General features: G+C 54.1%; 2 protein-coding genes across 2 annotated transcripts in view; one reads left to right on the forward strand and one right to left on the reverse strand.

Annotated features, from left to right (window-relative positions):
• Positions 1-2: 2 nt before the first annotated feature.
• On the forward strand, positions 3-7,822 carry POLR2C (RNA polymerase II subunit C; the record flags this gene model as incomplete). Its single annotated transcript, XM_085315187.1, has 8 exons — positions 3-156; positions 438-506; positions 707-759; positions 886-1,014; positions 1,863-1,914; positions 2,437-2,605; positions 6,487-6,561; positions 7,258-7,822. Coding segments are annotated over 8 exons (846 nt in total), but the record flags the coding sequence as incomplete, so codon positions are not given.
• A 2,181-nt stretch (positions 7,823-10,003) lies between these two features.
• Positions 10,004-12,861, reverse strand: part of DOK4 (docking protein 4) — a 4,601-nt gene continuing 1,743 nt past the window's right edge. Inside the window, exons 2-6 of the mRNA XM_085315188.1 lie at positions 12,773-12,861; positions 12,465-12,654; positions 11,547-11,685; positions 11,150-11,273; positions 10,004-11,005 (exon numbers count right to left, since the gene is read on the reverse strand). Coding sequence (XP_085171314.1) covers positions 10,881-11,005; positions 11,150-11,273; positions 11,547-11,685; positions 12,465-12,654; positions 12,773-12,861 — 667 coding nt within the window. The 3' untranslated portion in view covers positions 10,004-10,880. The remainder of the gene's footprint in view (positions 11,006-11,149; positions 11,274-11,546; positions 11,686-12,464; positions 12,655-12,772) is intronic.

Genomic DNA, 12,861 nt, shown 5'->3' on the forward strand with positions numbered 1-12,861 from the left:
GCTCGCCCGTGTGGGCCCGCCGCCGCCGCGGGGCGGCTCTGTCGGCAGGCTCGGTTCGGAGCTGGCGCTCGGTGTCTGAACGCTGTCCGTGCTCTCTCCCCGTCAGCGTGGCGAATTCTATTCGAAGAGTGTTCATAGCGGAAGTTCCCATTATAGGTATTTGCCTTTACTTATGATTTTGCCTCGTTGTGGCCGCGTTGTGGCCGCGGTCTGATACGCTGCTGCTGCAGTCGCCGTGTTGCCGCTTCCCATCTGTTTTATCCTCCAAGCACCTTGCTTAGAGGCCACCTGATGCGTAGCTAGTCCTCACGGCTGAAATCCGTAGAGCGAGTGCTGTTGCAGCCTCCCCGGAGCCTCTGTAATGTTTTGCGCTTTATAAATGCTCTCGTACCTTCTCCACACGGCCCTTTCTCGGTTTGTCTCTGTTCTCTTTACAGCCATCGACTGGGTCCAGATAGAYGCCAACTCCTCTGTGCTCCATGATGAGTTCATTGCACACAGACTGGGTGAGTCCCGGGCRACTTAGAGGAGGCCAGCGCAGGGGGAAAAAAATACGTACAGTAAGGAACTGGACACGGGCAAAATCTGTCTCTACACTACTAATRTCAGTCATGGGACTGCTCTTCCTCTGCTAGTCTTGGTAGGAGGGTCAGTGCTTCCACAGTCTCACTCAGATGAGTCTCTATAACTGCTTTTCCTTCCTCAGGCCTGATCCCACTCACCAGCGATGACATTGTGGATAAGATGCAGTATTCCAGAGTGAGTAGAGTAAAATGTCTTTGGTGCTTTCTGAGTTCAGGGCAGAGGAGTTTATCTAATTTGAACTGTTACTGATTCTGGCTAGGAGAGCTTTGAGATCAAGGCTTTGACCTGTGTCTGTCTTAGGACTGCACGTGTGACGAGTTTTGTCCGGARTGTTCTGTGGAGTTTACCCTCGATGTCCGGTGCAACGAAGACCAGACTCGTCATGTCACATCCCGCGATCTCATCTCCAACAACCCCCGCGTTATACCGGTCAGTGTCACAGTCTCTCTGCCTGTCAGCAGGTCCCCTCTCTACATTTCTGTGGGGGCTGGAGTGGTTCATACATGGGATATGGACCAAATAAGGCCTTTGAGAATATTTCATATTGCCTAAAGAGCCACTAAAGTAGTGAAAGTAAGAAGCAGGAATATCTGAGGAAAGAACAGTGTCTACAAATGCCCTCCTCTTCTCTGCTGTGTTCTCCTTCATTGGCTGTCTGATGGCATTTCTTCTGCAGGCAGTATGGTCTTGTTAAGACCTTATCTTTCCTCTCAAACTCATGGGAGGCTTTAATGTAGCTTATCCATCTTAACCTTACACACTCAGAACTTGTGCACTTGTGTCCTGCTGAAAGGATGCAAAGGAACTTAATGGAGAGTGTTTTAAAATGCTRTCGGCTGGAGGAGCCCTGTTCTGAGGCTGCATCCAGAGCTCTCAACAGCCTGGGGGCTGCTTTTGGTAGTGGCTACCTGGTTATAGCCTACTTCAGCCTTCTGTCTCTTCTTTGCTTCAGTYGTGCTGCTGTGAGCAGTGCGCGTCACCTTCCAGCAGTCTGTGAGTGGCTGGACTGTGTCACACAACCAAGCAGCTGGGCTGGGCCTAGGCAGCAGCTTGGGAGGCCAGCAGGCTGACTGAAGTGTGCTATCGATGGCATAGCTGCAACTGTCTGAATTGTCTTGATTTCCATTAAATAGGGTGGACTGGATTTGTGGCTRAGAATAAATCACTGCAGGCTGGCTCTCTTGCAGCCTCTAATTTTTGTAGGGAGCTGCCRTTTGACTTGGGGGGAAAAAAAGTGATCTCACCATTAATGCATCTGCTTTCCTTCTCTTAYGCAGGTGACATCTCGGAGCAGAGACAACGACCCCAATGACTACGTGGAACAGGATGGTAAGTATCACACTGGGAATAAACCTTGCAGAAGGGAATGGATTTTCTTTTCAGGCTTTTCAAACTCTTCCTTCATTTACTAATCAGGTAACCCTAAGGCAGCTGTAAACCTGGAACTGACATGTAAAGTGAGTAGCTGAGAGACGCCAGCATCAACAGGGTTAGCATTTGGTCCAGGACTCGGACTTAACACCACTTACATGTTATTCCCAGGGCTAATGTTTTGTATCAAAGATGTTTTCTCTCTCCTTTTTGAGAGCTCAGGCAAAGATGCAGAGTACTGTGCTGTCTGCTATGGCTTTAGGGTCTGAGCTGTGCCTACGGACAGGTGTGCAACCCCTCTTTTTACTTAGCAGGAAGTTTCCTAGTTACACTAGATAAACCCATTCAAAAGTCCAAGCAAGCACCGGCTTCTGGTGACATCTCTCTGGGCACTAATAATTACTGCCTTTGCCCTCATGTGATCCTACACACTCGTTTATCCTCTGCGGCCTTCTCAAACTCATTTGTGCTTTTCCTTAGATATCCTCATTGTGAAGCTGCGGAAGGGCCAGGAGCTCAGATTGCGAGCCTATGCCAAGAAGGGCTTTGGCAAGGAGCACGCCAAGTGGAACCCCACGGCTGGCGTAGCCTTTGAGTACGACCCGGACAACGCGTTGAGGCACACRGTGTACCCGAAGCCGGAGGAGTGGTATGTGCTTGACCCTATGGGGCCAGACTGGCCTGGTTTGGGGTGAGATATGTGGTCCTRAGGTGAATCCTGGGGTATCAAGTAAAACAACAGCTGTAGTAATGGCTCAGAACTTAAACCTGACGTTTAGGCTCCTAAACCCRAGCAGGTTTCTGCAGTGGCTGTATTTTTTTTTTCATTGCTGTTAGTCCTCTGTGGTAAGTGTGGGTCAGTCTGGAGAGACTTGAAAAGGTTTTCCAGAAGGCACTTACACTTGAGCTCCAGGGATAATTTTGGTCAGTAAATGATCCTGAGCATCCCTTTGCACAGACATCCCCTGTCCCCTCTGCTCCTATATTATGCTACCGAAGCCAGTTACTTTGTTGTAGCCGCGCACAAGGTGGACTGATTTGTGGCCTTCCTTTGTCTCTCCTCGTGCAGTGTCCTTGAAACAGTTACCGCCATTTTATCTCGCTCCCTTTCACATTCTTTCCTGCCACTCCTTCAAGTTTTTCCTTCCCTGCAGAAGTTGTATGCAGTAGAAAGTAAGATTTGAGGAAGGAAAAGAACTCCTCTAGACAGAGGAGGATGCTATGAGAGTRGAGAGAGGAAGGTTAGGTTGCAGGATTAATTTTGAAGCCCTGCCTGGTTGAGGAAGGCCCAGTGTGTGGCTCTAATTTCACCCACAGACCTCCTCACTCGTGGAGCTCATGCTGGGAGTTCCCCTTTGACCCTCTCCTCTGCCTAGCCCCTACCAGAGTGCCTTATCACTCTGCTTCAGTTGTGTGCTGAGTCTCAGCCRAAGGTAGCCTGGTTTTGCTTTCGGGAAGCTGCTACCCTGCTTTGGCCAGGGTGAGGAGTTCAACTAGCAGAATTTTTCCACCAGTAGACATCTGAGCTGCACCTAATAGTCATCCTGTCATGGACTGTGCTGGAGCCAGCAGCAGAGAGAGAAACCAGGTACTTTAGGCAGAGCAAAATGAGAGCAGAAACTAGAGAAGGAAGGGGATATACTGCTGTAGCAGCAGGGCAGTAGAGACAGCCTGAGCTCAAGGTCAGCAAGACTTTGGTATAGGAGCAGGATTTGGTGCAAGGACCGTGGGAGCGAGGGCTGAGCAAGCAGGAACAAAGCCTTGAGCGCAGCTGCAGCTGGACAGAAGGCTGAGCAGCAGAAGGGGCTCAGCAGGCTTTCCTCCTACATCAGGCATATTGCTGTCAGGCCCCGCGTTGCCAAGGTTGACTCTGCAAATGGCTGCAAGCAGTGGCAGACAGGTAGTGGGCTATAGTCCATCCATGGTTATCTGCTTTGGTCCCAGGTCCTTGGACCCACTACAGAGCATGGCGTTATGTTGCCCCTTGCTTAAGTCAGCTATCAGTAAATGATCTTCCTGGAGGAGTAAATGGCCTAGAGTTCACACCTCAACCAAACTGCTGGGGTTTTCTGCTGCCGCAGAGATGTTGTGCCAGGTTTGTGCTCTGGAGATCTGAGAAACCTTTGTCATAGAGGGCAGAGTTGCAGGTAAATCTGTAATATGGATAAAATGGGCAGGAATCTGCCTGCAGCAATTTCAGTCCTGTTTTATGGATGGAGGGAGAAAACCCCACTTGACTTTGATGAGTTCTGCAGGGCACGGTCACGAGTCTGGTTCAGTCTGTCTGGGTGAGAACAGGAGATGTCAGGCATTCAGTTCCCTCAGCAGTTCATTGGCTGATACTCTGGGATCTGCAGCAGTAACCAGGCTGACTCGTAGTGCAAGAAATTTGGAAATGGGAATGCATTTTCTTAGCATTAACGAGCTTCACAGGAAGCTGGACTTTGAGATGGCCAGCTACAGACTAGGCCATCAATGGCAAAACCCATGTAAAGGGCTGGTTGTGACMAGGTGGTGCAGAGCAGGAGGAGGCTGCTGCTCAGCAGATCTTCAGTTAGGATCCCATCACAAGAATTGATGGGCAGGTAATTCAGGACTCTTTGTCCGCAGGAGTTCTGGGAGAAGAACTCACTAATTTTGAAGTAGCTGAATGATTTGTGGCAGGCAAATTGCATCGAAACTTATTTGATTGTCTTGAGTCATACATGGGATGCTTGAGAAGCAAGAATGTCTCCTTGATCTGGATTTTCAAATCAGGGTTTAAAATAATTTTCAGTTTCATTTTGGTACTGAATAAGTCTCTGGTTTGATTGATTGTGATGCTAGATATTATTTTTTCTGACACTAATGGAGGTAGGTTTTGGAAATATTGCTTTGAGTCATGTAGACACATGCATGTAAGCTCAAGTATCAGGTTTACCTTCTTCTGGACACAGGATGTCACAGTGTGTGCTTTTGGAGCCTTCAGGGTTGCAGAGAACAGCCCCAACTGCATAGCTGAACACATATATGTCAGCGATGAGGAGCTTCCTGGTCTAGGTGGCCCAAGGCAGTTGTTAATGTGGATTATTTTGTTTCATGGTAGACTAGGCTGTGTCCTCACGAACCTGGAGTTTTATATAATAAGCTGGGTATCTGGAAACAATTTTTGAGGAGTCCTTCAGAAAACACAGGTAAAAGCTGGAGAACCCCAAAGAAATGATGATGGCCATTGGAGTTGTCTGTTCCTTGATGATATGTGTTTCTTTCTAATCTATCTTAATCTATCTGAAGACAATACAGAGACAAATCCCTCTGCTATCCAAGGATATTTATGTTTTTGGTTTGGTTTTACATAATAGCTGTTTTCTGGGGTATCTGAGCATCACAAACACAGCCAAAGTCCTGGAGACAACTAGGATACTTGTCATTATGAATGATCAGACTGGTCTGATGTATGACTGAAGAAATTGTTGGCAGAACACTGGAACACAGCTGGATGCTCAAAGCCAGCTGCCTTGGGGGTAGAACAGCAGGTTACTCTGTGCCTTGTTTTCTGTTATGGACGGTGTTGCAAGTAAGGTGAAGRTCCAGCTCCATTAACACTTTATTTCTCATTTCTCTTGGTAGTTTGTTACAGACAGAGGATTTTTTAGGGAAGTGCAGTTTGATTTAAGACAGTTGATAACAGGGTGCTAGGATCAGCCTCTCTTGACATCACTGGGACAGCTGGCAGGAGGCCTTGATGGTCGTGGGGTTTTCTGTGCTTGCTTCTCAGAYAATTCAAGGCTTTGGGGTTTTTTGTTTTTTGTTTTTTTTTAACAAGAGTTATGCACTTCCCAACAATCTCTTCTATATGATGACCTGTAAGCCAAGAGATGCAACAGGTAGAAAGATACAGCATGTTGACGCAGCCTAATTCTTTGATATTGCAGTGATTTTGGTAGTGATGTGTACAGGGGAGTGGAAGTGCRGGGCATGAGGAGTGCTGAGCTCACTAGTGCAGTTGATGTCTGAAGTACCAGCGAGCAAGCCCTAAAGCTCCAGGAGAAGGGTTTATTTCTGCTGGCCACAGGCTGGTCAGGGCCTTCCCATCTCAACTGTGCTGCAGAGACAGTGCTGGAGTCCTCCAGTGTTTTTTTGGCCCAGCAATCAGTAGCGGAGTCCGTTACTCCATAAACACGGAGTGCAGGCTTTATAAACACCATCTCTGCAGGCATCGTCATCCCTTCCCTGCAAGCGCGTTGTCAGACCCTACCAGTGCAGCTGCACAGAGCTGCAGTACTGCACGCAGAGCAGGCCTGACCTCTTTCTCCGGTGTTGCTGAGAGAGACTGGAAGGTGGCAGGTCCCACCAGGTGCAGGGGCAAGGAGTCGTTCCAGCTTTCAGAAATAAGTGCCGTGCTGTACCAACAGTGCGGCAAACGTCACTCTGAGACCTTCCAGGAGGGGAGGCATCCTCCAAACAGTGCCACTGAGTGCCTGGGTGCTCTGGGGCTAAACAGACCAGCGCGTGGGCTTTGTGCTAACCTTTCCTGCTACTTGATTTCAGGCCCAAGAGCGAATACTCCGAGATCGATGAGGAAGATGCTCAGGCTCCCTATGATCCTAATGGGAAGCCAGAAAGGTAGGAACCTAAATGTGATCCCGTTGCTGGAAAACCAGGTGATACTGCTGGGTACATCTCTTTGGCTTTTGTTGATGTGTGTCAGATACTCTGCACTGAAGTTTACCAACCCATGGAGCTGGTGTTCCTTGAAAAGCAGAGCAGGAGTTGGAGTTAACTGATGAAATGCCCCTGACTGGCAGGTTTTCCCCTCTGGGAAATACTAGACTCTTCTGAAATCATGTTAACAAGCAAGGCAGTGCAGTGCTGGGTGGAGTGTGAGGCTTGGGAAGGAGGTGGCCTGGGATGTCTGCGAAGATGTCACCAGCACCTGCGGTATTTATTCACCCATGCGGGTCTTTCACACCCTGATTGCTGATAGTACCCCCCACTCCCACGTTGTTTGCGTTGCCACAGTGCCTGCAGCCAGTGTTAGCTCCCCTGGCGCAGGGCTCTACACTGGCTTGCACGTTGCGGTGTCTGGATAGAGAAAAGCTCAGAAGGGCTCTTAGCTGGTGTCACAAGTGCTGGTGTGACCTCTGCATGGGTCTGCAGCTGTTGTAGAGGAGCAGTGCTGCCTGCTTGGGAGGTCAGTGATGCTGACCCCTACCCTCCTAAGAGTAGGGTGTGCTGGGCTGGGATGGCATTGCGGGTGCTCTCTGGTTTTGCAGCTCCTCGCAGAGCAGATGGTAACTTTTCCCCAACTTGTAACATCAGGTTTTACTACAATGTGGAATCCTGCGGTTCCCTTCGCCCGGAGACCATCGTTCTGTCTGCGCTGTCCGGCTTGAAGAAGAAACTGAGTGACCTCCAGACCCAGCTGAGCCACGAGATTCAGAGTGATGTCCTAACTATAAACTGAGGTGGCCCCGTGGCAGGAGACTCTCCAGGCACGAGTGATGCAGAAGAGTTCCTGCCTCTGCCTGGCAGCAGGCTGGGCAAAGCTGCACCTGCCTGGACTGAGGCTTTTACCTCCTCATCCCTGCCTCTGCCTTTCCTGACCTGGCTCTGCTGTTCGATGACACCTCTTCCCTTGCTTTCCTTCCCAAACTATGCCATCACAACATGTATAGTAAAGCAGGAAGAGAACTTATGGGTACTGTGAATGCCTTTGTTGGGATGGGGTTTTGTCCCTAAGTGATCCCAGTGTTTTAGCCCAGAGTTTTGGACTCCGGTCACGTGGCATTTGGAACAGGGAAGTGCATACCTTGGTTACACAACCCTATCTTATTTGCGTGTCCGTTCCTTACTGTGCTGAATAAAGCCTTACCCCCTGTGTTCAGTGAGCCCTGAAAGCACGTCCGGGGCTGCAGGAAGAGATGTCACATCATTTACATCTCTCCAATAGACATTAACTTAATGAGATCTGCTTTGGAGGGAGCGCTGCTCTCTGCTGCTGATTGCTGCTCTTGACATTATCTCCTAAGGAGACTGAAACCCCCTCCAGTATGTAGCCCTGTCATTTATGGATCCAGCACTATCTTTGAAGCATATGTTTGAAGCTGGGCTGGAAAGTGAGATGCTGCAGAAGGCAGTGCTGCAGGGGGGCCCAGATGGGCCAGGGAGGTTTAGCCGTACTTAAAGATTCCTTTGGAGCAGGCTCCATCCATGCATTATATAATCTTTACATTAGGAGCTGGGATGTCAGGGACTCTGTCATTACTAAACCTCGGCTGACAGCTTCAAATGTGCCTACGGCCCCCAAGGTACGAGGTGGCTTGTGCACTTGGCTGGAGCTTGGGGCACATACCAAGCCGTTGCCACTGTGGCAGCGGCTGAACGGCTCCCAAAGTTGCTGGGTCGCCCTTTCTCTTCCTCTCCTTCATCAGCTCCCAACAGGATTTAGGATGAGCTTCTCAGTAGCTTTTTTTTTCTTGGCTGCTGCTGGAAAGAACATGATCTAGCTGGAGGGGGAGGCGTGCATGCTGCTGCGCTCGTCCCAGCACGGCCAGGGCAAGGGAACAACAGGGTGTGGGGATGTGTCCCGTGCAAGGCTGCCAAAGCAGGGCCTCGCTCCCCCACGGCAGCCTGCTGAGCTCCTGGGTGCCATCCTGCCACGGAGACCTGCCTTGTCCCTTGTCCCTGGAGGGAGTGAGGTGAGAGGGGCTGTTCCTTGCTGCGGGGGGAAGGTGGCAGCCAGGAGACCAGGCAGCTCTGGGCGCAACCGAAGGGGTCTGCACGGCCGCTCCGGCCTCCGTGGTTCCGTCCGGCCTCCGTGGTTCCGTCCGGCCTCCGTGGCTCCCTCTTCCCTTGCCTCGAGACCGGCTCCAGCGCTCTGCCAGACAACTCAGGCGGTGATAACCTCGTCGGCGCAATCCTGGAAGAGCCTGGAGCTAGAGGGACTTGAAACGCCTTCTGCCGCCCTTGCGCGTCCCCGAGCTCCCCGGGCGGCGAGCCGTCGGCGTGCTGTTTCACCAAYGCGTGTCAACGAGGGGGACAACTCGCTACACCTTCTCCCCTCCCCAGCGCTTTCAAGGCTTCGCCTGAAACGTCCTTGCGGGGGCTGGAGGCAGAACAAAGCTCTCGGCCAAACACGCTGCCTCGTAGCGGTAGGGAACCTCCTCTCCCAATCAGCACTTTTTTTCTCCCGCTCTGGCGTGCGCTATTGTGGCTTGTACTTCCCGAGCGCATTTGGATGGAACAGACAGACAGGAAGGGTGGATAAGGATTGTTTATTCATAGAGCAATTCCTTTAAAAAAAATTTTTTTTTTAATCTTTTTTGGTAATAAATGTTAAATCCCATCTTTTCCAGACGAGGTGTGTAGCCGGGCCAAGCCAGCAGGTTCCACCTCTCCTCCCCGGGGGAGGACGCGYTACCAGGCAGTGCTGGGGTGCTCACGAACCCGTCCGCACCCAGCAGTAAGGCGAGGGGAGGGGGGTTGGGGGGAAGCAGCCCTTCTCTGGCCCAAAACTGCTCCAGCAGATCCCCAGTATCATCCACAAGCTACACAGATCCAAGACACAGTATTTACAGGCCACAGACCACAGGTTCCCACAGCACAACACTCCTTGTCCTAACAGGAAGGACCTGGAGCTTTAAGGGGGAAAAAAAACCAAACCCCACCAACCAACCAACCAACCAACCCAGACCAGAAAGAAAATTCAAAGGAAACACCTTAGTTTGTACTGCAATAAAAAGATAGCCCTTCTAAAGGAGTTCAATAAATAGGAGACCTAGAAAATCAGTTGCTTTTGAKTTCGGTATATTAAACCCGGCTCCCRCGTGCAAGGGAATTTCACCCGTTCTCACTGGTGCCCTCTGGCAGCAGCGGCGAGGCGGAGGGAGTGCGAGAGCGACGGATGGAAACGGGATGCAGCTAAGGAGAAAGACGGCTTTTCCCACCGGCGTCTCCTCCGTCTTGCCCGTGGGAGGTCCTGGGGCGGCGGAGGTGGGGGGAGCTAGGGCTCACAGCCAGCGCCTTGCCTCCACCCCGGGAATTTTTATTTCAGCAAAGNAGGGCTCACAGCCAGCGCCTTGCCTCCACCCCGGGAATTTTTATTTCAGCAAAGCTGCCCCTTTGCTCCCGGCCGGTTCTGCTGGGCAGGTAAATGGGGCGCGTTGTCTTGGGGGGGGGGGCATCGAAGCGAGGAGAAGCTGGCGATGAAGGAGCAAGAGGTGCCGGGGACCGGGTGGTCTCCCCGGGTGCTGGCCGATGAGACGCCTCCCGGCCCCAGCAGCCGCGGCGGTGCCCCCGCTGCACGTGCGAGGCCTCCGTTCGGAAGGGAAAAAACCAGTTTCTCCTGAGACGTCTCAGTTCTACAGAGCGCGTAGAAAATTCACCGGTCCGTCCGAGCGCCGTGCAGGAGGGAGCCAGGGCTGTTTTCCCTCGTGGCAGTGCTGCGCCGTGACTGCGGTTGCCTGTCCCACGAGGTCACCTCCCCGCTCTTTTCCACCTCCCAGCTGGGTCCCCAACACTTAAAAAAAAAAAAATCTCGAGTGTCTCCTCTTCCAAGGTCTCTGCGGTGGCTATGAAGTTGGCATTGGAGTGAGAAGGAAAAGTCTCGTCCTATATAATATGTATGTGCAATATATATTTAAAATCATTTAACATAGAGCTAGTTATCACCACCTTCTGCAAGGTCCGGCCAGGGCGAGAGCCCCTGTTGCCAGCACCTGCTCCCCAAAGGTCTTGGCACGGAGGATGCGTCTACCTGCCGCCGTCTCTGTCTCTGCAGTGAGGGGCTCTTCACCTCTCCATCGAGAGGGGAGGGTTCTCAGATCCTTGACACCCCCAGGAAAAAGAAAAAGGGGGCAGAGGAGCACCCGAGAAGCAACCCTCTGAAGCCGCACGTGTCCTGCGCTCCTTGGCCCCGGCGGCGGGCGCCCCGCACCGCGGGCTCACTGCGACGGTTTGGACTCCCTGCTTTCGGCCTTATCGCTTTTGGAGGGCTTTGGCTTCAGTAAGATGAACCTGTTGAGGAGGTCGGTGTCCGAGCTGGCCTGGGCGCCCGAATAAGCCTCCCCTGGGGACGAAGCACAGCTTGGTCTCGCGCTGGGACCGACGCCACGTTCCCACGGGTGGCTCAGCCCCACCGCGGGAGGGTCGGCGGGTGCCCACATGGGGCCGGAGGCTGTCGGAGGTGCGCGGGGCGGACGGGGACACTCACCGGCGTAGCTGGAGGACTCGGCGATGTTCTGCGAGCCGGTGATGTGATGCCAGTAGGCGCTGCGGGGCAGCATGGTGGTGGGGGTGCAGGGGTAGGAGTAGTGCTCGGTGCCCTTGTTCAGCAGCTGGAGCAGACGGAGAGGRGATTAGGGGGTGCTGGTGGCTGCCAGCACAGCGGTGCCCCAAAGCACCAGGAATTGCTGCCCGTGGCCTTGGGAGCTGCATTTGCTCCCAGCGAGGGCAGGGAGAGGCTGCAAACGGCCGTCAAGCGGCAACGGCGYGTCGGCACGAGCCGGGAGCACCCCAGGCAGCGCTACGCGGCACGGCGCGGCGCCYGGCTCGCCGTCCCCTCCGTCAGGCCACCCCGAGCGGGCTGGGTCCCCGTGGGCCCCGCTCACCCTGACGTTCTTCTCCATCTCCAGCAGGACCCTCTTGTGCTGCTCGGCGATGGCCAACGTGGCGCTGTGCACGCGCTGGTAGATCTGCTCGCCCTCCTGGGTCTGGAAGGTGTAGAGGCCTTCGCCTGCGTCGCACATGCTGCCGGGCCGGAGCGCAGGGTGTCACGCGGGCTCACCGGCGCCCAGCCGGCTCGCACGGGCCCGTCCCGCATCCCCCAAAGCCGGGCCGCGACACGGCCACTCCTTGCCCCCCCTCTCCTTGCTGCCTCCCGGTAATCCCCGCACCCGTCCGGCCGCTCGCGCACGCCATCGAATCTATTTCCAGCCTGCTAAAAATACCGGAGAATCGGAAGCGACGGAAACGCGCGCGCACCAGGGCTCTCCCTGCCGCCCCGCRCCGGCTCGACAGCGCGGCCGCAAACTCGGCACGACGCTCGGCTGCCTGTTTCCCMGGGGGATACCCGGCACCTTATTAACTAGCCCGTGCGAAGCGGCTCCGCCGAGCGCCGGGGCCCGGAGGGGGACAGCGGGGAGGGCCCTTCCCTGAGGGGGGAAAAAAAAAAGAAAAAAAGAAAAAAACCCCGCAAAAAACCCCGATCCCTGGCAAGCGGGGAAACGGGCGGGGGGGGGACGGGGACGGACCACCGCCTCCCTCCCCTTGGCTCCATAAAAGAGCCCAAAGCGATGAGTCAGCGGAAGCCGAGGGCCGGGATGAAAGGGAAGATCATGTTTCCTCCCGTCTGTAGCTAGTAATTAGCAGGAAAGTTCCTAATATAGTCAGGCCTGGTGGAGCCAAACGAGCCTCGCAACGGGCGCGAGCCCGGAGCCCGGCTCCGGGAGGGCTGAGGGCGCGGGTGGCCCCGGCCAGGGCCCGCGCGGGATCCCGACGGCCCGGCCGGCGCGGCGGCGGCGTCTCACCGGCCCGCCTCGAAGGTGAAGCGGGTGGCGTCGCGCCCGTAGCGGCGTAAGGAGCACAGCGGCCAGGACACCAGCTTCACCCGGGGGTTGCGCGTGTCCCAGAGGTAGATGTTCTCGTGGGTGATCTGCAGCTTGCACTCGCCGTAAACGTCCAGGTTGGGGCAGGGGAGGAGGAACACGTTGAACCGGTCTGGATGGGGGCGGGGGGGAGGGAGAGAAAAAATAAATAAACGAATCAAACAAACCAAAGGATAAAACCAGCGGGGCGGTCGCCGGGCCGAGGCGCCGCCGCCGCCGCCGCCGCTCACCCGTCTGCTCGCTCTGCACGCCGGGGGCCAGCAGGTCGGGCTCGCCCAGGCTGATGTCGTTCAGGCGGGCGCCCAGGCACTCGACGGAC

Source organism: Rhea americana, unplaced genomic scaffold (genome assembly GCF_003343005.1).
Source record: "Rhea americana isolate MKP2758 unplaced genomic scaffold, rheAme1 scaffold_421, whole genome shotgun sequence".
Lineage (NCBI taxonomy): Eukaryota > Metazoa > Chordata > Aves > Rheiformes > Rheidae > Rhea > Rhea americana.